General features: G+C 36.5%; 1 protein-coding gene across 1 annotated transcript; it reads left to right on the plus strand.

Annotated features, from left to right (window-relative positions):
• Nucleotides 1-67: 67 nt before the first annotated feature.
• On the plus strand, nt 68-25,686 carry LOC127442548 (aspartate--tRNA ligase, mitochondrial-like). Its single transcript, XM_051700660.1, has 17 exons — nt 68-617; nt 1,553-1,652; nt 1,764-1,830; nt 2,678-2,779; nt 2,888-2,983; nt 4,297-4,420; nt 4,513-4,559; nt 7,406-7,512; nt 10,661-10,730; nt 11,233-11,412; nt 11,714-11,821; nt 13,030-13,092; nt 14,173-14,325; nt 19,558-19,776; nt 19,869-19,979; nt 21,760-21,835; nt 22,556-25,686. The coding sequence occupies exons 1-17, from the start codon at nt 428-430 to the stop codon at nt 22,750-22,752; spliced, it is 2,010 nt and encodes a 669-aa protein (XP_051556620.1). The 5' UTR covers nt 68-427; the 3' UTR covers nt 22,753-25,686.
• The last annotated feature ends 676 nt before the right edge of the window (nt 25,687-26,362 follow it).

Here is a 26,362-nt window from a genome sequence, read left to right on the forward strand (position 1 = left end):
CCATTAATTATAATAATTCAAAATTCTGAATCGATTCATTTGAGTTTGACTAGTCATGTCGAAGCGTTTCATGCTCCGAGCTAGAGCATGTTAATAACTGTAGTAATCTAAGCTAAAATTCAGTACATTACAAACGGTATTATAAATAAACATGCGGAAGAGTTTATTTCGATATGAATCGGTGTTTGTGGGTTCATGGAATTTGTGGTTAACTTCGGTGCACGTATAAGGAAATGAAAGAAAAAGGGAAGGTGACCGTCAAGGCTACATTACTACAACAATGTAACTTGATTTATAGATATAGATCACTCTTGGCTTTACACATGAACACACAAAACAACTGGATTGTCTAGAGACTTTTCCAAGTACAGTAAGCTTTATTGTAGCTAGATAGAGCTCGAGGCACCACGACCTCGTAGACTTGATAATGGCATACAAGTACAGATCATTATTTCTTAGATCAGCCCAGCAGGTCTTCAAGTACTCACACTGTGAGGTGTGTTTGAGTAGTAAGCGCTCAGTGCCTGCCACCAACCATTTGTATTACATAAAACCAGCTTTCCCCCCACTGGTGTGGACTTATAACTTTTCTAGAAGCTGCTCAAATTACATTTCAGGTAAGATGACCTTCAGTGAACAAGTGCATCCAAAATACTTTCCTGGTTCCATCGATTTCACTCATTTTTTCGATTTAAAAAATAAATAAATAATAATAATAATGGGAGGTAAAGTTAAATCTCATAATAAACAGCTCACTACAACATGTTCTTTGCACTATTTATAATAGCATGTACAACATTTAATAGGTCCATTCTAAAATTAAATCAGTGCTTACATACCAAAGCGCAATGTTTCAATGCCATGAGATAAATCTGAGGGAAGTTTGAGTAGATGCGGCTGTATTTAGAAGAACTACAGCAAATCATCTTGCTAAAAGCACCATTTTACCTAGGCCTACATTGAAATTGTCTGTTACCAGGGCCGTTGCAAGTAATTCTTGGGCCCCTGACCTTTTAAAATAATAAAATTTTGAATTTGTCTTGGGCCCCCCTGGAACTTTGGGCCCCTAGAATCATTACCACCTTTCACTCCACTAGCTACGGCCCTGTCTGATACCACTCATGAGTTCTTGTTTAGAAAGAGGTTTAAATGATAATGTACAGTAATTGTCCACTACCTTTTGTACACTGAATAAAATGTCCAAACAATACACTTCAGTTGAAGGTCTGGGGTTCAGGCCCAAGCACCGCCAAGATACCACTGTTGGGCCCTTGAGCAAGGCCCTTGACCCTATCTGCTCCAGGGGCGCTGTATCATGGCTGACCCTGCACTCTGACCCCAGCTTAGCTGGGATATGTGAAAAAAAAAAAGAATTTCACTGTATATGTGCAAATGTATAATGTGTGATAAATAAATATAATTATAATTATTTTATTTAACAATCCAAGTGGTTGTGGTTTATTTCGTACAGTAAAATATATATATATATATATATATATATATATATATATATATATATATATATATATATGTTTTTTTTTTTGTCTTGTAGGTCAAAGCAGTTTTTCTTTAAGGACCCACACATGTGGAGAATTATGTTCCAGTCATATAGACGAAGAGGTTACTTTATGCGGCTGGATTCAGTACTTGAGGTTTGAGACAACATGATGCTACATCTTTTCCAAAAATACATTCACATTTGAGCTACATGACTATGTAAGTGATGTTCTAATAAACACATTATGTATTGCTTTACATTGCAGACAAGATCTTTTTGTGATCTTGAGAGACTTCAGTGGATTGGTGCAAATTCTGATCCCACAGGATGAGGTAACAGCACCTCTTCTTTTGACTTTTATGAAATAGTTCACCCAAAAATGATTCCCAGATGTGTATGACTTTCTTTCTTCTGCAGAACACAAACAAAGATTTTTAGAAGAATATTTCAGCTCTGTGAGTCCTCACAATGCAAGTGAATGGTGATCAAAACTTTCTAGCGCCATCTAGCACTGGGCATGTGTCACGCACTAGGCAGTAACTGCAATGGCAAAAGAATGGTCTGTTCTCAGCCATAACCGATTGGATTGCTTCAGAAGACATGGATTTAACCACTGGAGTCTTATGGGTTACTTATATGCTGCCTTAATGTGCATTGTATGGACCTACAGAGCTGAAATATTCTTCTAAAAATCTTTGTTTGTGTTCTGCAGAAGAAAGAAAGTCATACACATCTGGGATGGCATAAGGGTGAGTAAATGATGAGAAAATGTTAACTTTTGGGTGAACTGTTCTTTTAAAGGTGCACTGCACAGTGTGTGTATATATATATATATAATATATATATATATAATAATAATAATAATGGGAGGTAAAGTTAAATCTCATAATAAACAGAGAGGTCCCATGAGGGGACCCTCTCCATGTAGAATAACACAACTTTTATAAGGGTACTGATATGACTGGAGTCTTCATCTCATGTGAATAGTCATGTTTTTTTAAAATTACAATTAATTTCTTTATGAGATGAACTGTTATTAATTATGAAATAATTACTGAGTGCACCTTTAATTTGCGTCTCATAGATTCATTTTAGTGCTGTAAACTGTAAATCCTGCCACATTTGTTCATGTTGTTGTTTTGGTCATGAATGTTTTTCTTCACCATTTTAATTCCTTAGTCCAAATCTGAATTGAAGAATGCTTTTCTTGGCCTCACATTGGAGTCCGTCATCATGGTCAAAGGAAGAGTCAGGCGTAGACCAGAGGGGCAGGAGAATAAGGTTATTATGAATATTAAAATATACATAAAGGGAAATGTTTGACACTGTAGATGTCACACATAATATGTGTAGAAGACCATTATGTCATGTTCTTTTCATTATTTTCAGAAAATATTTACTGGAGAAATTGAGGTCTATGCCGAGAACATGAAAGTGTTGAATACATGCCGAAAACTGCCTTTTGAAATTAAAGATTTTGTCAAAGTAAGTTTATATTATTTATTTTTTTTATATTTAAAGAAAGCATTGTATGCATTGCACTTTCGCATATTGCTTCTTCAGTCTGTGGCAGAATAGAAGATACACTACAATCTGGGTGAATCTCCATGTAGAACATGTTTGGATCATATTTCACCCCAAAATTAAAAATATGAAATTATATTTTGCACAAAGAAAATGAAGCCTATATTTAGGATCATAAAGATTATTTGCACTCTGACTTTACTGTCATGACAGTCACATTACCTCCCCAAGTCTCATAACCGTAATGCATCCGGATGTATTTCTCATCATTCTCAAAGACCATTCACATTAGATCCTTACTACTGTCATACATCCTTTCCACATGCAATGTTTTTTTTTTTTTTTATAATTAAAATCAGCATAAAATTAAAAGCAGTACAACAAATACTACCATGATGTATAAGACAAGTACTTTACTGCATAACAGTCATGAGAAATAGGAGGGTGACTGCTTTTAATTTTTACAATATGGTCACAATCAAAATAATCTAAGTGGTCCTATAAATAGCTTTCATATTCTTTATGTAAAATATATGCATATACAGTACTGTGCAAAAGTCTTAGGCACATAAGGTATTGCACAACAACGTTTGTCTTAAGATGGTTATTTATATCTTCAGCTTTAGTGTGTCAATAGGAAAAATACGTTTTAGACTTCTAAACATTCCTTTTGCAAATAGAATAGAATAGAAGAACAGGGAGCCCTGCAACAGATGGCATTGCCCCCACAGAGCCCCCCACTGAACACTGAGTCAGTCTGGGATTAAATGAAGAGACAGAAGCAATTGAGACAGCCTAAATATACAGAAGAACTGTGGCCAATTCTCCAAGACCTTGGAACCTCCTATCTACCAACAACCAAGAAAAACTGTGTCCAGGTGTACCTAGGAGACTTGGTGCTGTTTTGAAGGCAAAGGTGGTTACACCAAATATTGATTTAGCTTTTTTATGTTTACTGGACTTTGTTTGATGTTAATTGATAAATGAAAACTATTTAAGGCATTATTTTTGAAGACATCCTCACTATGCAAAAATTTTCACAAGTGCCTAAAACTTTTGCACAGTACTGTGTATATATATATATTAGTTTTGGTTAAATAAAACCCATAAATGTTTCTTGATTGTTTTTGTATGATTCTTCCACTGTCACTTGCTGAGACAATGAATTTCATTCCAGTGAATGGCTATTTATATGAGGTTCAGTGGCTAACACTGATCATGATCTAGAAAAAAGTCCCCTGATAAGATTCTATGTAAATATGTTTGCCTTGAAGAAATCAGAAGCCCTCCGAATGCAATATCGCTATCTTGATCTTCGATCATCCAGAATGCAGTACAATATAAGACTACGATCACAAATGGTGATGAAAATGAGGGAGTACCTTTGCAATTTGCATGGTGAGGATATAGTCTGATTATTCCATACTCTCCTGTCTGCTTATTTACAATGTACCTTAGTACTCACTGAACATTACTTGTCTTTTTCCAAGGATTTGTGGATGTTGAAACACCAACATTGTTTAAAAGAACACCTGGGGTAGGTTTTTTTTTATGTTACTCTTAGAATAAACCAGCTGCTAAATAAATAAACATAATTTTGTGTTCCATAGGAATCGACGCTGTGCTATATTTTCAATGTGGAAATGTTTAGAAAATGTATATAACTTTTACAGCTGTGCTTATGATTCAGTTACAAATGGCTGTTTTTCTTAGGAAAACAAAAAACAAAAAAACAACTAAAACCAACATAAAGCTGGCTGGCTGGTCTTTGGTGGTTTAGCTGATCCACAGCCAATTTGTCAGTACCAAGTTATTCAAATATGATACAAACCAGATTACAGAGATTCATATACACCCATCTATGTCTGTGTGTCATTTAGAAATTGGTGACTGACTGTGTACCCACAGATGACAGATTTGAGAGATTCGTAACAGAAAACAAGGATGTCTTGCTTTTCACAATTATTGCTTTAATTTTTATGTCCTAGAATGTGTTTTTTTTTTTTTTTTTTTTTTGTAATATTTTTTGCCGTGCAATATTGCCCATGTGGAGGGGGAGGTGGGTGCATCATTGTCGGAGGCACGTGGATACAAAAGCAGAAGGGAGTGGATACAGTGACACCCAGGACGGAGAGGCGCGGCTGTGAGTGGGGTGGCCAGGCTTCTCTCCCTCGACCCCCCCCTCTAGCTCCACCTCTGGTCACAACTGTGTCGAAAATAGAAAAAAAATTGTTTACCCAAATACCAGGTATAAAACTACATTCTGAAAAGGTGACAAAAATTCCTGAATTGTTTGAATTGTGTTGGAAGTCAATCTTAAACTGGAAGTGAGAGAAGTTGGAGCTTTCATAAAGCTCAGTTTGTAATTTAAGCACAATATCCTAATTACAATAACTTGTAATTAAGAGTTTAAAGGAATGTTCCGGGTTCAATACAAGTTAAGATAAATCGACAACATTTGTTGCATAATGTTGATTACCACAAAAATTAATTTCAACTCGTTCCTCCTTAAAAAAAAAAGCATAAATCAGTGAGGTTCAAAAGTTACAGTGAGGTCCTTACAATGGAAATGAATGGGGACAATAAAAGTGAATGTGGCCAATTTTTAGAGGGTTTAAACAGAAATGTGAATCTCATAATTTTATAAAAGCACTTGCATTAATTCTTCTGTTAAAACTTGTGTATTATTTGAGCTGTAAAGTTGTTTAAATTGGTATTTTTACAGTCATTTTGGTAACAGAGTTGTAAAATTGGCTATAACTTTACATAGACATGGTTAGTAAGTGATTTTTATCACACTAAAATCATTTTCACACACATATCCTTTATGTCTTGTGGTTATACTTTTGAAAAAGTGAGTATTTTAATGTTAAAAAATTGGCCCCCATTCACTTCCATTGTAAGTGCCTCATTGAAACCTCGATTTTTGCTTTTTTTTTTAAGAGGAGGAATGAGTTGAAATACATTTTTGTGGTAATCAACAGTATGCCACAAATGCTTTTGATTGAGCTTAACTTGTATTGAACTCAGAACATAACTTTAACAGAGATGGTGAAAAAAAGGTCATAATTAGCAGCACAAGCATATGTGAAGTACAGGTTGAGAAAAGGGAATTGTCCTCATGTTGTGCAGCATGACACTACACCACAATAGCTTCAATTTAACTTAACTGTCATTGTGCAGAATACAAGTACAAGGCCAAGTAAATAAAGTTAGCTTCTAGCTAGAAGTACAATATATTATCAGGTGCAAATGTTATAAGATATAGATTGTAAAAGGAATATAATTAGAGAAGGTGCGATGTACAGTGATAATGAAGCGTAAATTGCAGGTGATCATAGAGTGCAAATGATGTCATGTGCGTAAATGGAGAATAGTCCAAATGTGCAAAAAGGCAGGATTGATATGGTAAATAATGAGGAATAATAAATATGCAAGTAGCCATAGACCTTATTCACAGTAACGCCATATTTAATTTTTTACCTGAATGAAAACAAGACTGTTTGGTATAGACCAACTAGATCACATAAAATTTTCCACAGCTTATATTTTCTGGAGTTTTTTTTGTCAACTGAAATTTCTTGGAAAGGTGTTTTTTCAATGTTTCGTCAGCAGAACAATCCAAAACACTTTAAACAACAGCACAACCTATTGAATACCCTCAGCCTCATTGTCATTCCCATCAAAAGTTAAAGATGGCGCTATTGAAAATAAGGTCCATTGCATTGCAAATGACATGGTGTGAAGAAACCAGAATTGCATTGGATTCAAGTATATTAGGTGGGCCAGGAAGTTGCTGCAAGGTAGTGATCATAAGGGGCAGATGATCATCTAAAATGTTAGAATGTCCCACAGGCTTTTCCCCATTACTGTGACTAAGACAGAGAGAGACTATGCCCGAGGGAAGTCTTTGTTAGAGGAAAGAGGAGTTCAGTCTTGCACAGGTTGAGTTTAAGATCATGAGTCAGATTAGGGAGATATCCAAAATGTGTAGTGTTCCCTGCTGACAAACAGCTAAACATAGCCTAAGCTGGTTTTAGCTTGTCATTTCCAACCAGTTTTATAGGACCAAGTTATCTAAATAGGATACAAACCAGAATTACAAAGATCCATATATGCTCATCTCTGCCAGTGTGTCTATAATATATTAGCTGTTGATCGTGTCTATGCAGCAAACAGATTTAAGGGAATCATAACAGTCATGCTTTTGACAATAATTTGTTTTATGTCCTAGAATCCCCCCCCCCCCTTTTCATTTTTGCTTCCATCTTTTTTATGCAAGTGTTTCATGTATCATACTGTCTTGAGATATGCTGGCTGATTTAGTTCTCAGTAAGAGGCAGGAATTCACAGAGTTTATTCAGCCATAACTGTGTTTCTCAGGGTGCCAAAGAGTTTGTGGTGCCATCTGGAGACCCTGGGATGTTCTACTCTCTTCCACAGAGCCCACAGCAGTTCAAACAGCTTCTTATGGTGGCTGGCATAGACCGGTAAAAACAAATCACATTTTCTCACACTTTTACATTTCCTTGATATTCACAGATTTTTGTCAGATGCTTGGCACATTCATTAAACACTGCTTTCACTGACTGACAGCACATTGAAAAAAGATACATCTTTGTGGCCAACATACGCTCACATTCAAACTGTATTATTCTTCGCTTTTAGCAGCTCAAAAATATGCAGAGCTGCATTTGTTCTAATGCTATGCAAAATGCCAAAACAATGACATGTATGTGGAGTCTGTAGTCTGACATGGATTAGAATGCAGCTTTGGATTCTAGCCTCTTTTTGAAGATTTTTTCAAATTTGAAATTCAAAGCAAAGAATTGTGATGTGGTATTAGCTTATCAGTTACTGTGTAGGTTGGTGCTGTCATGTCTAGCTTTGTAGTTCATGGTTGTGTATTAAAGTGATCTGGGGCTGAAACGAATTGTCGACTTTGTCGTTAAAAACAAATTGACATTTTTCTTGTTGAACAGTTGTTTGGCCTCACTGTTCTCATCAAGTGAACTCTTTAAATACAAAATGAGTAACAATGCTTGCTTACACATTGTGGGTTCCAATATAGTTGTCAGATCCAATATTGTCAGTGCTGATCTGTCCTTCAGTAACAGAAAATGTGCAGCACAAACAAAAGCTGCTTAGACAAACTTTACTGTTGCTCACGTACTTTCTTCTGCTGAACACCAACAAATATTTTATACGAATATCTCAGTTCTGTAGGTCCGTACAATGCAAGTGAATAGAGGCCAGAACTTTGAAGGTCCAACAAGCAAATCGACTCCAGTACGACTCCAGTGGTTAAATCCATGTCTTCTGAAGTGATATGGGTGAGAATCAGATCGGTATATATGTCACTTTTTACTATAAATACTCCTCCCTGCCCATAGGTGGTGATATGTACGAAGAATGCAAATCGCCAAAAGCAAAAGAAGAAGAATGTGAAAGTTGAGATTTATAGTAAAAAAAAGGACTTAAATATTTATGTTTCTCCCCCACATTTATCATATCACTTAAAAAGATATGGATTTAACCACTGGAGTTATATGGGTTACTTTTATGCTGCCTTTTTCTTTTTTTTCTTTTTTTACCTTGAAAGTTTGGCCACCATTCACTTGCATTGTATGGACCTTAAGAGATGAGATATCTTTCTAAAAATCTTTGTTTGTTGTTAGCAGAAAAAAGAAAGTCAGTTTTTAAAAAAAAAAAAAAATCTAGTTTCTGTTAGGGCTGCCCTCGACCAAAGATTTTCCTAGTCGAGTAGTAGGAGTTAATTTAAGCCATTAGTTGACTAGTCACACATTTATGATATTAATTGAATTACTTGAATATATTTTTTGGGGGGGCATCAGAACATGGTTTGAGTTCCAGGGCTGAGAAAGAATGTTATAAGTAACATTGCTAACACTGTTCTACATTACAGAGAATGATTTGACAAGCGCACGCACGAAGCGAACCGCAACGACACCGGCAAAAGCGGTAATGATTCTGAATGTGTCGGAAAAACCAGCAAGGAGACTGTATGAATATTTTGTTAATTTATAGAGAGAAATGCACGTTAGGCTTATGCCAACAGACGATGATCTCGGGGATCGACGATGGTCAGAGTGATCGCCAATAAGCTGATGCCTTTGACCATGTCAAGACGATATTTGGCTCGTTTTCCCATGTATTAAATTATTATTTTATTATTATTAGGCTGTTATTATCAAATTAATATTACAAATAATTTGCCCGTACACACACAGACACGTGCTTGAAGAACACACTTTATTATATTATTAAGAACAGATGACAGAAAAGCTGTCTATGCGCATGTATGACACGCTGTTTCGTGGAACACGTGCATCTAAAAGGTTCTCACTCTTTGTTTTTGTCTTCCGATTTTTTTGTTTTTTTTGTTGCAAGAACAGTATTGTCTATGAGTGCTGCAAATGACCTCAGACATCTCAGCTCAGGAGGTGCTTTGAGTTCAGTTCACTTTATTTCCACAGAGCAGTTCACTGTGAACGCAACTCTGCAGACTATACATCTGTGATTAAAACATAAAATAATACAAAAACACGTTCACCTCGAACCATGATTTATATTTCAGTGATTATTATCATCATTATAATTATTATTTTTACATTTATAATTGTTTTTATGTCTTCATTTGTGCAAGTAATTTTCCGCCATGATGTTAAGACGGATACTTGCCTGACTGTAAAGGGAAAGGTGTATGTATGTATGTGTATATATATATATATATATATATATATATATATATATATATATATATATATATATATATATATTATTCTTTTATCACTTCATTATTTTAATTACTTTTTCGTTTCGTTTGGAGTGCAATTTGAATTTAGAAGTGTATTTGATTTAAGGTTTTATTTTTTTTTTCAAAATAAATTAATTTAATTTTCTATGCAAAATCACTAAAGCAAGAATATTCACTGATCCCTCAGCCCAAGGGTTGCCGATGTAATTGGATATATATCCGTGAAGGAGGGAACAAAACGAATTTATTCACACACATGATGTATTTTCCCGGATAACGAAATACCTGACCAGTAGAGAATGCACAGATGAAGTAGGTTCTTTGCCAGAGAGATGTTGACAACTGTTGTAACAACACACATTTTAATTGCAGTTATTTATTTTTTTTCCAGTTTCATTAGAATTTTTAGTTAAAATAAATAAAAAATAAAGTTCTAAGTTTGAAATCAAGGTGTCTTGCTTTATTGTGTAGGCTTAACCCTAACCCTGCTTAATGAAAATTACCCCATAGTACCACCTAGCGTCCAGCCAGCGCTAATACTGGTGTTCGTCATTTTTATATGGAGTTTTTTCTGTGACCAACTGACCAATCAAAACCTGGTCGACCAAGACTCTTCTCATCGACTAACGTTTGGTCGACTATCAGGGGCAGCCCTAGTTTCTATTATTGACCACAATAATCAAATTTTCATTTCAATTTTGGCAGCATGTCTCTTTGAATTAATAGTTGTGCAAAGCCAAGACTTCAAGCTAGTTTTATGAAAAGTCTGTCGGGAAAATAATACTGTATGCATGATTTAAAATTGTCAGTCAATATTGGCCCTCACTCTCTTACATGCTGGTTATCTCCTGCAATCTCAGGTACTTTCAGCTTGCTCGCTGCTACAGAGATGAGGGCTCCAAGCCTGACAGACAGCCTGAATTCACACAGGTAATGATGTATTAAAGGTTGGGAGGAAATATGCTACAGCACGTCTGACAATATCGCAGAACTGGAGGTCGGAGCTGAGGGGGTCCTGCACCAACCATTAGACTTAAAGGGATAGTTCACCAAAAAATAAAAATTCTGTAATTATTTATCTACTCAATCATTTCCCATCTTAAAATGCAGAGATAGATTGATTTCACCTAAAAGTGTCACACTGTGGGTCTTTGGTGCTATCAAAACATTCCTCTTTTTGAGTGACCTGTCAAGCCAGACATAGCAACATTGGGTCAACCAGTGTTTGATGACTGAAGGACTTTTATGGAATCTGTTTGAAAACTGTGGTTATTTTTGCAATTCTGTTCAATTGTGCAGAAATTACACACTTCAGCTTTCACCACTGTCAAAGAGTTGCAATTTTTCCTGGGTTTTTCCTGGGTAATGTCCTCAAGAACCCTGACACAATTCAAACACTGCCTCTGTGTTGACACATCTTCTCCTCACATAGGTGGATATTGAGATGTCCTTTGTAGACCAAGCTGGAGTCATGAATTTGATTGAAGGCTTGCTCCAATACTCCTGGCCAAAGGACAAAGGACAGATTAATGTTCCCTTTCCCACCATGACTTATGAGGAAGCCATGAGAGACTATGGAGTTGACAAACCAGACACTAGATTTGGGATGAAGGTGACCGCTCGTTCTTACTTTGTACACATCATCCTAGATTGGACATAAGACATTATTGAGGTTGTTTGCATGCTGTCCGTCCTTGGTGTCTTGCTGTGTTGGCATGCTGTTATCTCAGATTCTCATCACAGATTCTCATACGGTGCTCAACAATTAAAAATAAATCTCTCATGTTAACAAGTTCTCATGCAACACCTTGTGTCCTGAATTCATAACTAACTGTGATTTAGAACATTCATGTTTCTCATGCTGTTTGATGAGTTTCGCTGTTGTTAATTTCTATGTGTTTTCTTGTATTTAGCTTGTGGATGTCACAACAGCATTTCAGGGTACACAGATAGATTTCATCAAGGATGTACTCCTTCAGTCAGGGGGCTGTGTTCAGGCTATCTGTGTCCCAGAGGGAACGGTAAGTTCACGATGTGATGATTTGGATTCTCTTTTCACCTACAGTTGGGATGAATGTAGTCTCATCCTTAAAGGGATCGTTCACCAAAAAATGAAAATTCTCTCATCATTTATTCACCTTCATGCCATCCCAGATCTGTACGACTTACTTTCTTCTGCTGAACGCAAAGATGTTTAGAAGAATATCTCAGCTCTGTAGGTCCATACAATGCAAGTGAATGGTGACCAAACCTTTCAAGCTCCAAAAAGCACATAAAGGCAGCATAAAAGTAATCTTTAGAAGTGATATGATAGGTGTGAGTGAGAAACGGATCAATATTTAAGTCCTTTTTGCTATAAATTCTCCTCTCTGCCCAGTAGGCGGTAATATGCACATCACCAAAAACAAGAAGAAAATTTGAAAGTGGAGATTTATAGTAAAAAAGCACTTAAATAGTGATCTGTTTCTCACCCACACCTATCATATTGCTTCTGTAGACATGGATTTAACCACTGGAGTCATATGGATTACTTCTATGCTGCCTTTATGTGCTTTTTGGACCTTCAAAGTTCTGGCCACCATTCACTTACATTGTATGGACCAACAGAGCTGAGATATTTTTCTAAAAATCTTTGTGTTCAGCAGATAAAAAAAAAATCATGAAGATTTAAGATGGCAAGAGGGTGAGTAAATGATGAGAGAATTGTCATTTTTGGGTGAACTATTCCTTTAACTAGAAAACACTTTCTTAATCTGGAAAGCTCTGACCTGATTGGCTGGCTTCATGCAACTTCAAGTAGTAAGGGAACAGAGGGTTTATATATATATTTTTTTCCTGGAAACAAAGCCGTGTTAACAAGATAACACGATACAACAAACTCTTTTGAGGATGAAAAATTCACTGGATTAGCCAAAGTTTGCCAGGTTAGAGGCATCTAATCTTTGAAAAATTCTGATCATAGAGTCAATACACATTTTTTTCTTCTTCTGTACAGCTGTTTATCTTCACATGTTGGTCCGACAGTTGCTTACTGTCTTAAGTGGCCAATTCTTGACCAGAATAAGCTGCAATGTGGAGCAGACCATTTGCTGCTTTGTCAAAGGTCTGGCTACACAAAACTAGGCCCAGGGAAACATTTCCATACAAGTTTGGCCTCAGAAATTTGCTGAAGATGAGGGTGAAATAAAAAAGCAGCTGAAGCTACCTGTGTGTGGTGTTTTATCTGCAGAAACACCTGAAGGGTACAGACTTAGAGTTCCTCAAACAAGCAGCCAAGACACAGTATGGCCAGGTAAGTTCTCTCTCTTTGTCCTTATGTTTGCTCTACTCTGCTGATGTAATTCCACCAGCAGTCAGTGCACATCACGGGAAGGCTACTGAAATATTTATCTGAAAATTGATCAATAAGTAAGAATGATTTAGCAGTAAAAAAGTCAAGTTTAACACACAGCATACTTACCCTGAGGCAGGATAGCCTTTACTAGAGGGACTCAGCTCTGTGTTTGTGTTGTACGCCGTCTATGGAGTCTAATAAAGGGAATATTAAATATATTCCCATGTGATGTAGTACATGTAATAATATAGTTGATCATTTGAAATTGTTAATGAACAGTGTGTAATATGAACCCATATTAATTTAAGGTTTTGTAATGAGATGAAAATGAATACTTAAGAGGTAAAGAGGCATCTTGTCTCACTTGTTTTGCTTTGAGTCTGCTCTGCTAAAGCAAGCATCACTATAACTGTTGCACACAAGGCATGTATGCCACGATTTTCCACATGCCGCCAGTCGTGCACATATGTCGAACACATCCGTACGGTCTCATGGTCTAAAGAGTATACTTTGAAAGGTTAGAGCGCTCGAAAATATTAGAGCGCCCATAACCTTAAGTACTAAAGGTCTGGCACGTAACGCATCCCATTTCCTTCATAGAATGTAACAATAAAACTCTCTTTTTCCTGTCTGAAGGGAAAGTTGTGTTAATATGGTGTTTTATATAAATGTCAAGAGTAATTGTAATAATGAGGAACATAACTTATTGATTGTATTAAGTGATGTGTTCATTAATACTTCTGAAAACTGGCGGTTCTACTTAATATTCATACTTAAAATATTGTCTTCTGTCTGATTGTATAAATGGAAATTGAACTTTGGGCCAGTGTCCCAGGCTTGAACTAAATGGCATTGTCAAAAGTGATTCTCCATTGTGATCAGTTTTAGTCCAAGACTTGGCTTTGCTTGTGTCTGGGAAACCATCCCGCAGCGTTCAAAAGACTGATGATTGCCAGAGAGTTTGTGCCCTATTTTGTCTATGGAAATTGAATATGGGCTAGTGTAGGTAATGGGTGATCATTGCTGTGTATCATACAGGAGGTGAGTGTGGCTCCTGTAAGGGCAGATGGTTCAGTGAAATCCCCTCTCAGCCGGCTGCTCTCGGACACGGCCAGACAGCAGCTGCTCCAGATGGCCCAGGCCAATGCCGGGGACCTGATGTTCATCACGGCTGGACCCCGAGAGAATGTGGTGCGTAACGCCCCCATCATGTTTAATAATGTACAGTTTTGAATTTTTAAATTTAGTTTTTATTTTCAGTTTTTCAAATTCTATGTAGTTTTTACTCCATGATTGTTAGTTTTAGTATAGTTTTAGTTTTAGTTTTATTTATTTATTTATTTTTTTACTTTTCTATAGGGATGTCCCTATACCATTTTTTAAAGTATGAGTGCCGATGCTTCCTTTTCGGTACTCGCCGATGTGATACCAGTTTTTTGGTTTTGTTTTTTTCTGAATTTCATATTCAACAGTTTATTTCAATTTTATAATCAAAATGGGGTATAAATAAATGATTTTATTAAAATTGTGCTGCACACCAGTGCATCACAGATGTGAGATATTCTTTTAAATATAAGATCATTATTATTGATTTATTATTATTATAGTAAATATTACATAACTAAATACAGAAGTGCTATATTTATGTCATACTTATCCATTTAAATTGAGCTTTTTTTATTGTTTTATTTTGAAGTGAAGCCCTTTCCGTTTCTGTGATTTTGACAGTAGCTTCTCACCTCCAGAAAAGCAGGTCGCTACGTGACCCAGTGTGATTACACTATGTAACACAATTTTTGTTCCTGGGTAGTAAGTGTTATTTCCTAATTGCATATGCCTTAAAATTATTTTTGGCTATTGTTCCCCACAAAATTTGCTTTTGTGACCAGGACAGTGATATTTTGAAGTGTACCTATTTCCAATGAGAAAACGGGCAAATTTGGTCTTTTCGTTTACATAAAGTCAGAAAAAAACAACAAATGAATCCAAATTAACATGTATTTATACTAAAGTAATACAAAAATGACTACAAAATATTTAGAAGTGAGTAGTTTTTCGAGATTTACGATTATACTGTAAATCACTTTCACGAATCAGCCCCTAAATGTAGTCTCCCATCATGTTTTCGTTATACTGTCCTTGGTAGCGGCGTTCAAAATCCAGTATATCCTGGTGGAAGTGCTCGCCTTGCTCCGAGTATGCTCCCATGTTCTCCTTGAATTTATCAAGATGAGCATCAAGGATATGGACTCTGAGGGACATCCTCCAGCCCACTGTGCCGTAGTTCTTCACCAGAGTCTCAACCAGCTCCACATAGTTTTCGGCCTTGTGATTGCCCAGGAAGCCCCGAACCACTGCAACAAAGCTGTTCCAAGCCGCTTTCTCCTAATTAGTGAGCTTCTTGGGGAATTCATTGCACTCCAGGAACTTCTTTATCTGTGGTCCGAAGAAGACATCGGCTTTCACCTTTGCCTCAGACAGCTTAGCGAAGAAGTCTTGAAGGTACTTGAAGGCTGCCGACTCCTTATCTAGAGCTCTGACAAATTGTTTCATAAGGCCCAATTTGATGTGCAGTGGTGGCATCAGCACCTTCCGGGGGTCCACCAGTGGCTCCCACTTGACGTTGTTCCTCCCCACAGAGAACTCGGTCCGCTGTGGCCAGTCCTGCCTGTGGTAGTGCGCCTTGGTGTCCCTGCTGTCCCAAAGGCAAAGATAGCAAGGTAAAACCGCCTTGGAGACCTATCAGGAATGCCACCATTTTGAAGTCTCCTATGACCTCCCAGCCATACTCATCATACTTCAAGGCGTCCAGCAAGGTCTTGATATTTATCCACTTAGGCAGCTGGAACTAAACTGAACTGGTGGGCTTAAGGCCCCTGTATTTATACTACTATTTATATTACTGGAAATTTCTAGAAAGTTCTAGAAGTTACTCCAAATTTACTCAGCACTGAATCTATCTGGAATGTTCTGGAAAATAGGTAAATTTCAAAATATCACTGTCCTGGTCACAAAAGCAAAGTTTGTGGGGAATAATAGCCATTTTCTATACTTTTGAGGCATAAGCTATTAGGAAATAACACTTACTACCCAGGAACCAAAAAATAAAAAAAAATATATATATATATATATATATATATATATATATATATATGTTACACGGTGTTATTAAACAGTAAAAGGCTGCTATTTCATTAAATAAATATGTAGTCTACATGTGCTGCGCGCTACATTGTGAATTAGCGCTCTGCTCGCTGTCATCTGTTACAGACAGAGCATGCGATGCTCATGATGGTGTTTTAGAGCTCCTTGGTATGATCAGCCGGCTTCACATTTACATTCAGACATTCTTAAAACGAGATCTATTTACTTTGAAGCGTGCAGCACATGCAAACTAAGCCTATATATTTATCTCCTTAAATCACAGCCTTTGGGGTTTAATAATAACACTAGGATATAGGTGACTTTAATTTGTGTGCTGAATGCTTACGCAATGATATTAATATGTCAGATGGTATCGGTTTTTGGTATTGGAGCATTTTTACGAGCACGAGTACAAATAGGGGGCAGGATTGGACCAAATTACGATACCAGTATCGGGACCATTCTACTTTTCTAGCTTTACTTTTTTTTTTTTTTTTAAGGGTTTAATGTACATTTTACGTTTAGTCATTTAGCAGATGCTTTATCTAAGGCGACTTACAAATGAGGAACATAGGAAGAAATTTGTCATACGAAGTTCAACAACATCTACAGTGCTGTACTGCCAAGCTCTCAAGGTGGCTGGAGTAGTATAGGCGCTAACACAGAAGAAAGAGACAGAGAAGGATTTTTGTGTGTGTGTGTGTGTGTGTGTGTGTGTGTGTGTGTGTGTTCAGTAAGTGCAAGTGCAGATGTGTTTTCAGCTGGTTCTTGAATGTTGAGATGATATCACAGTGGAACTGAGTGAATGATTGTGAAATAGACTTTGAGCCCCTTTGTGATGGGACTACTAGGCGCTGCTCGTTTATAGACCAGAGACAGAGAGCGAGTTGGAGCATAGACCTGGAGAAGTGAATTGAAGTAGGAGGCTGCGGTTCAATTGGCTGTCCTGAAGGCAAAGAGTCAAAGCCTTGAATTTGATGCGGGTAGCTACAGGTAGCCAGCAAAGTGAAATCAAGAGTGGGATGACATGAGCCCTTTTTGGATGATTGAAGACCAGACACGCTGCTGCATTCTGGACCATCTGCAGTGGCTTAATTGTGTTAGCTGGGAGACCAGCCAACAAAGCATTACAGTAGTCCAGTCTTGAAATTACCAGAGCTTGGACCAGGAGCTCTGCAGCATATTCAGAACAGAAAAGATTGGATTTTCCTGATGTTTTAGAGCATGAATTTGCATGTAGTGTAATTAACAGTTTTGAATTTTTAAATTACTTTTTCTATTTTATTTTCAATTTGTAACTCTAGTTTTTTGTTTTCATTAGTTTTCACTCTGTGATTGTTATTTTTAGTTTCAGCTTTTCTAGTTTCAGTTTAATTTTAGTATATTTAATTATTATTTTAGTTTTAGTATTTTTGGCAGCTGATGTTTAACTTAAGATATTTAAAATGTTTTGCACTGTATTCAGTTTTATTAAATTTTTATCTACATTTGACATTATGACTGACACTTTAATTCTGTTCTGTGGCATGTCTTAGAAGGATATATAGATGTAGGGTTTTCAAGGTTTTTAAATTTTTATTTACAATGCATCAGAAACTGAAACTAAAAAAAAGTTAATTTTTTATTTTAAATTTTATTTTAGTTAGTGTTGGAGCCATGACAAATATTTTAGTTAAGTTTCAGTTTTTCCAACTCCTATTTGTTTTATTTTACTTAATGAAAATTAACATTTACAATTAATTTCAGTTTTTGTGTATTAAAATAACCCTGGTTCAACACCTACACAGATCTGTATCATAAACTCATCGTACAGGCTCATAGAAGAAAAACCTACATTAAACTACAGATGGACCACAAGTACATCAAGCATTTTAGGTTCTTTATCTTTTCTTAGTCAAACTGGGGTGTATAAATCAATATCCACCATCCCCATTTAATATCCTCTAGTCCTCAAGTAGCTTACCATCAGTTCAATCATTTCGAAAAGCATATTGTACCCTAAAGTGATTGATGACTAAGGATTTTCAAAAATATGGCTTCGGAAGAATGCTGACATGATCTAATCACTTTTAAATGAATATTCATCTTTTCCTTGCCTCAGTTTGAGCTTGGCACAAAGTGAGACTGTTTTTAAGTCACAATGCAGAGATGTTGGTGATGGCTGGGGATAACTGACAAGTTTTGTTTACCAAGGTTGTGGGATGAATGGTGTAGATAGTGCAGAAAGCGAGAGAAATGATAGCTAAGTGAGATTTTCCCAAGAGATCATGGAGTTCATTTACATGTGCCTGCCTCCAAGCTCTTTACTTCCTGAGCCTGTTTTATACACTATAAGGCCAAAAGTATGCAGACATCCCCTTCTTTTTAATAGATTTGGCTATTCCAGTAATTCCACTGAAGACTAATTAAATGCTACAGAAAACAATGACATTCTTGAGAATTGTGTATTTTCGAATTTGTGCCAGCAGTTTCCATTCCAGCATGGTAATGTCCCTGTGCACAAAGTAAGGTCCATACAGAAATGGTTTACTGAGTCTGGTGTGGAAGAACCTGACTGGTCTGCACAAAATTCAAACCTGAAACCCACAGAAAACCTTTTAAATTAATTGGAATGCCAACTATGAGCCTGGCCCCATCGGCTAACATCAGTGCCTCACTGATGGTTTTGAGTATAGAAGAGAAAATCCCCACATCCATGTTCCAACATCTAGTGGAAAGCCTTCCTAGAAGTGTGGAAGCTGTAGGGGAAGACCAACTCCCCCATTAATGCCAATGTTTTTAAATGAAATGTTCAACAAACACATCAATGGGATTGGTGTTTGACCATATCGTGAATGTGCAATCCACCACAGTAAAATAGCCTCTTGTGGTTTTATTTTTTGATATTCCATGAATTAAGAAAAAGAGAGTGACTGTATTCAGCTTTATTTAGATTTTCTCATTTTCGAATCCAAGTCTGTGTAAATGTTAGATGTTACCCTCAAGTAATCAGTGGCGCCTCAGTACGTGTTTTTTCAAAGGCCATGCTGGATTTTCTGTTAATAAAGCTGAAACATTCATAATCTTTTAATCTCATTGGAGCCGCATAACGGTTATTTTATAAGCTCCAGTCACAATGAGCTGAGGTGATTATGTGGGTGACGGAGGTTCAAGTCCAGCCTGCAACATGTCCCGATCCCATTCCCCCTTTCTCTCCCAATTATTACCTGTTGTTCTTCACTATCTACATGTTTAGTGAGAGGCAAAAATATAATAAAATCTCCCTTTCGTCATGCTAAGCGCCCTTTGCTGGGGAAGATGAGACTGCAGTGTGCAGAGCTGCTTGAGGGCTATGGCGTACCTGTTCGTGACCCCTCAGTTTTTCACTTCCTGTGGGTGGTGGACTTTCCCCTCTTCTTGCCCAAAGAGGACAACCCAGAGATGTTGGAGTCTGCCCACCATCCCTTTACTGCCCCTGTCCCTGAGGACGCCCATCTTCTGTACATTCAAGCACACAAGGTATGCGCATGTTCATTGTTTCTTTCGTAGAGGAAATTTATGGTGTTTCTGAACTCCACACACTTCCCCCACCTGTTTATCTTCTCTCTCAGGTGCGTGGCCAGCATTACGACTTGGTGCTGAATGGCTGTGAGATCGGAGGAGGTTCTATCCGCATCCACAATGCCTCTCAGCAGCTGTATGTCCTGGAGACCATACTCAAGGTAATGGAACAAGAGTGAAAGATTACACACTGAGCAGAGAACATCATTTAATTCTACTCTGACAGGGAGTAAAAGCACTTGTAATGGACATGTCTAGATTTCCCACTGAAGCATTTACTTATTTGTGACTCCTAACACCCCCGCACCTCAGAGTACCCACTTGGTTGCTGTGGCAACCCATCAAGCTATATTTAACTATCTTTAAAGAAAACAAATGCTTAAGATCCTAAGAGCCAGGGAAGAGGGTATTTTTACTTAAGTGTGCCCTGCTGTCTCTACAAAGGAAATTGTTTTGAAGATCTATTTACTCTCTTGACATTGAAGTAAATGTATGGATTAGTACAATTTATATCTATTGAGACTATGAACAATTGCCTTTTAAGCCAAGTCTGTGAGTTATCAACTGGTGGGTCACAGGCCTGTTATGATGGGGTCGGGGACAGCAGGAAAAAACATGTAAAAAAAAGCAATTAAACATATATAGTAGAATAATTGTATAGTGAATATTAACAATATTTAGTTTATATACAGTGTTACAATATTTAACCCAGTATTTATTCCATGTGTTACAAGGCTGGTAAATTACACTGCTTTTGTTTATGCATTGTAATTCTGCTGTTTATGCATTTTGAAATGTATTAAATATTGAAATGTATGTAAATAATTTAGCATATTATTGGGGTAACGCAGTTCCTGGAAACGTTAATAAATGGTAATGTTTGATTTGAATGACATTTTTATTTATATTTTGATTGATAAACAATTTTGGTATTGTGTTGGGTTGCTACTTGATATCTAGGGCCCTATGGACGGATTTGCGGAATCCAGTCATAAAAAACATAATTAACTATAAAATGCGGAATGTCATGGAATTAATAAATACAAATAAAGTGAATGTATGAATGCAAAAATAATCAAATTAAAATCGTGATATGCCCTAGTTTAATGATTAAACCACAAAAGGCTGTGATTTAATGAAATAAATATGCCATCTGTATGTGTTATGTGCTTCAGAATTAATGTGTGAAGCCGGCCGCTCATATACTGACTACACTGCATCGGTCTCTTTCAAGGCTAAATAGTCTCTGATCATAAGCATCACTCACACTCTGTGTGTAGCAGATTACAGAAAGCAGAGTACTCATTAACCTTGAAGTACTCAGAAACTGCAGACTATATATTTATATAATTAAATCGCAGCCTTTCGCGGTTTAATAAACACATTAACCCATAGAGCGAAATGCTTACCCGGAGGTGAGAAGCTACCGTCAAAAACCAACAGAAATTAAAAGGGCTTCACTCCAAAATAAAAGCTTCCACCAAAATAGAAGCTCAATTAAAAAAAAAAAAAAATTGAATAAAAGCTTTTATCAATGAATTAATTAATAATGAGATGCTCTGCTGTGCAGCACTGTATTTGACAAAAAAATAACTCCATTGTTTTGTTTTGGAGTTTGATGTGGGTATCTGTGTACTAGCACTTAATTTGATAAAAAATAATGCAATAGTATGTTTAAAAGATTACATTTGATTAAAGTTCTAAAACTTCATTTCATTAGACAGTTTTTTGATGATAAAATGTTATTTAACATTAAAACATGAAATTCTGAAATAATAAAATGGGAAACACAGAATTTGGGGAAAAATAAAAGTATTTGGAAAAAAATTAAACTGATTTCATATGGCCCTAGATATATAATGTAAAATCTGGATGTTAAGGCACAACCAGTTGTGAACCACTGCAATATATAATTTTTCATTGTTGTTATCGGTGTTGTAGGAAGACCCATCCCTTCTTTCTCATCTGTTAGAGGCTCTGAACTCCGGAGCCCCTCCACACGGTGGAATTGCATTAGGTGAGCAAGCATTCAACACATGCCACCTTGGATGTTTGCAAGGTTGTAGAGGTACCACTGTGACTGAAGGCCTTGTTGATTACATTCTCCAATTGGTTAAAGTGGAACAGTCACGCTCAAAAGCTGAAATTGCTGGTCCAGCCAGGAATGTTTGGCAGCTTTGTTTCTGTCTTTAGACTGTAAACTAAAGCATGAAGTGCCCTTGATCATTCAAGAACTTCTGTTTGGGTTTGTTTCAGTTTTTTGTAGCATTGGAGCATTTTGCATATTTTGTTATGAACACAATTACTTTAAATTTACAAATAATTAGTAAATGTTAAAATTACTAAAATGTTATTGTTTAGGTTATGCAATCTAAGGAGTATAAAATATATCCTTTAAGGTGCAGAGTGTGATTTCTGGATCACCAAACAAAAGCGCAAAAATAATGACACTCCCTCGTATTCCATTGGGTGACAAAACAGATAGTCACGCCCCAATCTTATGCCATTGGTTGAGGCATTGTTGCTGGTTCGGACTGGTTGGGATGCTCTTACAAACACAGCAATGTTTTGATAGCACCACAGAGCCATAGCCTTTACACTTTTCAAGGGAATTAACCTAGGAATGGCTTACTTATATTTGTCACTGCATATTAAGCTGGGAAAGGAGAAAGTATTTAACATTGAAAAAAACCCCCGACAGAAATGTGTGTCTAAAATGTTTGTTTTTATTTTATAGGGCTGGATCGACTGCTCTCAATCATTGTAGGAGCTCCCAGTATCAGGGATGTCATAGCTTTCCCAAAATCATTTAGAGGCCATGACCTCATGAGTCGCGCCCCAGACTTTGTTTCTGAAGATGATCTAAAGCCATACCATATTTCGGTGACCTGGCCTAACAAGGATACAGAGGGACAAGACAATATAAGCGCTTAAATGGTTAGGGTTAGTTCACACTAAAATGTAAATTCTGTATTCGTTTACTCACCCCAATGCCATTCCAAACCGTATTAATTTATTTCTTGAGGGGAAACAAAAGATGTTTAGCAGAATGTTTACTGTGATTTTTTTTTTTTTTACATGCAATGAAATTGAATGGTGACCAGAGGCTGTCATATTCATAAAAGTTTACCAGAAAAATAATCCATAAAGATTAATTCATTGTATTTCAGATCTGCTGTCGCCATACAATAACTTTGTTTGAGGAACAGATTGTAATTTAAAATCTTTAAATTCTTGTTGGACAGCCCTGGTCACTATTAGCTTTCATTGTATGGAAAAGAGCAGATTTGCCATTCTGCTATAAATAGCTCCTTTTGTGCTCCACAGAAGAGAGGACGTCATACAGGTTTCAAGAGACATGAGGGTGTGTAAATGATGCCAGAATTTTCATTTTTTGGTGAACCTTTCCTTTGATATGATGTTCATGATTTCCATTGGGACCATGTGATCACCATCTGTGCCCATTTCTGGTGATGGATTTTTTTTGCCTTCACAACAGAAGAAGCAGGATTACTTTCGGTCCTGTGAGAATTGAGCTCCATCCTCTGAGTGAAGGCAATATCTGAGTCCCTACTGCTTCATGATCCAGGTCGTCTTCTCTGCTACATCAGCACATGAATCATGTACATTCATCATCAAAAACATGCTATATAATTAGTGTTTTCAAGTATAATTTTTAAAAATTAAATTAATTCATTTTGTAAAACGTGTTCTGTTCCAAGACTCCATTCTATGCTTTAGGTTCAGAGAGAGATTGGATTGTGAGAGTGGCTGAATATTTCAGTAGGGGGCAGGGTTGTTCCATTGCAAGTGTTTACAATACCCCCCCCCCCCATCCAGATAGCCTGCGGCAGAGGCAGCATGCACGCATTCCATATCTTACATTTTTCCCACCACCAGACATACCGAATAAAGCTATATTTCAGTTTTTCTCAGTGATGCCTTATCTGCAAAAGCAGATGCTAATTTTTCATGCCCAGGTACAGCTACTCATTACAGCCAGTGTTATTTTGAAGCAGACCAATGTGTTGGATTGGAAAAAGGCTGCCAAGCTGTGAACACAGTTCTGTGTATGACATACTGCTTTTGCTGTTCATCTAATTACTTTTTTCCCTTAAGTATCCACTCATTGCTTATTTCCGGTACATGAACATGTTTACTTTTAAATAAGTGACCACATCCAAAAGCGATACAGTTTAATGCTTTAGAACAGGGGGCTTGAATCTCTATCAGTCCAAAGTCCACATGGTGGATAGAGAGACAAAGCATGGACGTATTACACATTGTATAAAGTTGTGTGTTGCATTTTAAGACTGGCTTATAATGTGTGTACAGTTCCATATTAATGTATTTATTTACGTACTTTGTGATGCTTACATTGCAAAGCCATTAAAAAATCATTATTGATGTACAGAGTTGTATGTACATTTGGCCTTTTACTTAATGCATTTTACTGTTGGTGGGACAATGAAACTTTAGCTCTGGTTGAAGGTAACTTAATATTGTATATTTGTTTAATGCTTATTTTATTATTACCTTAAAGTTTAAGATGATAAAGTGCCGCTAAAAAAAAACAAAAAAAAAACAAGATAAGCATGCTTATCACAATCAGTAAGCCAGTCAGCAGTGCTTTCGTTCAGTCACTTTACCTGTTGATTGCCTGGAGTTTTTGGCAACATGTCCAAGTTCAAAAAGGGATAGTTCACCCAAAATTTAAAATTCTCTCATCATTTACTCACCCTCATGCTATCCCAGATGTGTATGACTTTCTCTCTTCTGCTGAACACAAATTTTTAGAAGAATATCTATGCTCTGTAGGTCCTCACAATGCAAGTTAATGGATACCAAAATTTTGATGCTCCAGAAAGCACATAAAGGCAACATAAAAGTAATCCATACAACTCTAGTGGTTTAATTCATATCTTCAGAAGTGATATGATAGGTGTCTTTTTTTCTTTCTATAAATTCTCCTTTCTGGCCAGTAGGTGGCGGTATGCACAAAGAACGCAAATTGCCCAAACAAAAGAAGAATATGAAAGTTGAGATTAATAGAAAAAAAAAGGACTTTTGTTCAGTTTTTCACTGACACCTAAATGAATTTTCATTTTTGGGTGAACTATCCCTTTAACTATTCATGTGTGACTACCCAGCAAACACATATACATTGTGGCGACGTTGCTGCAACGTTTTATTTTACTTTGCAACATTGTTTGCGACGTGTTCTCCATGTTGTGACAATGTAGAAATGTAGATGCAAGAAGACTGTGACAATGTTGTTGCGCAACTTTCAGCAACTGCAAGAGGACGTTCCAGCTACATTTGTTTATTTCTTATGCCATAGCAACACATTACTCTTGATTACCCATTATTTAACACATTAAGCCTCAAAATAAAATAACACATTATGCAAAAACATTTTAACATTGCTTTCTTCTTCGAAAGTTACGTTTACAGTAAAATATTAAATTATAATCAACACGTGCCAACTTTGGAGAGTAAAAATGCAACACGGGGTCATATCATGATTTTATTAATACATATTACAATGGTATTGACATTTTTGTAATTACACTACCAAAAAGTACATATTAGTAAAAGTATATACAAAACACGTACAGTATAATACAGGTATAATTAAGAATAACAACTTAAAAAATAAAGTAAATAAAAATATAAAACTTCACAACCGTAAACCTAAAATACTGAGCTTATTGTCTCCCTCTCCTTACTGACAGCTCAGACAGTCTTGAGATCACTGAACAGCTGAAAAATAGATACATAACATTAATATAGTGTTGGCATAATAATGTTCTTCCCCTTACAGTTGCACGTTCTTTTAAAGCTTGAGACATTTATACATCTTTTATTTAAACTTCTACAATGTATCAAATTTCAAGTAAATAATTATGTATTTTTTATTTAATTTTAGGCCTTTAATGGGACAGGAGAGAGAAGTGACAGGAAATGACAGGGAGAAGAGTGGGGAGTGACACAACAAGCTGGATTTGAGCTTGGGTCGCCCACACAAGAACACTACCTTGTCAGAGCATGTACCAGCCACGTCAGTGACTACTTACTTTTATATATAATGAGAAGAGGACAAATAAACAATCCTGTATGTCAAATAGTTGGTCACTGTAAAATTAATTGTCAAACTTAGTGTTGTATGAACTTGGGTATTTAACTTAATTTTAACTTGTTGATGCCTTACCTTAAATGTGCCATAATTCTTCACTCTGGACATCCAAAATTGGTGTGCTGCAGAAATCTAAAAATAATATTTTGCTTATATTAATATTGTTAATACATTGACGGTTTTGAGCATTTGCTTTAACTATATGGCTGTCCAATCCAGCTGTTAGATGGCTAGTAGATGGCTTTCCATCTGTGACATGAAGAAAAATGTAACATATATGCATTAAAAAAAAAAAGGAAAGCATTGCCTTCCAAATGTTATGGCATGACTGAATGTGTGCTATTTGTGTGTATAGCTGCTTTATTGTACACTGGCATATATAGGCCAATTATATAGTAAATTATTTGA

Source organism: Myxocyprinus asiaticus, chromosome 6 (assembly GCF_019703515.2).
Source record: "Myxocyprinus asiaticus isolate MX2 ecotype Aquarium Trade chromosome 6, UBuf_Myxa_2, whole genome shotgun sequence".
NCBI lineage: Eukaryota > Metazoa > Chordata > Actinopteri > Cypriniformes > Catostomidae > Myxocyprinus > Myxocyprinus asiaticus.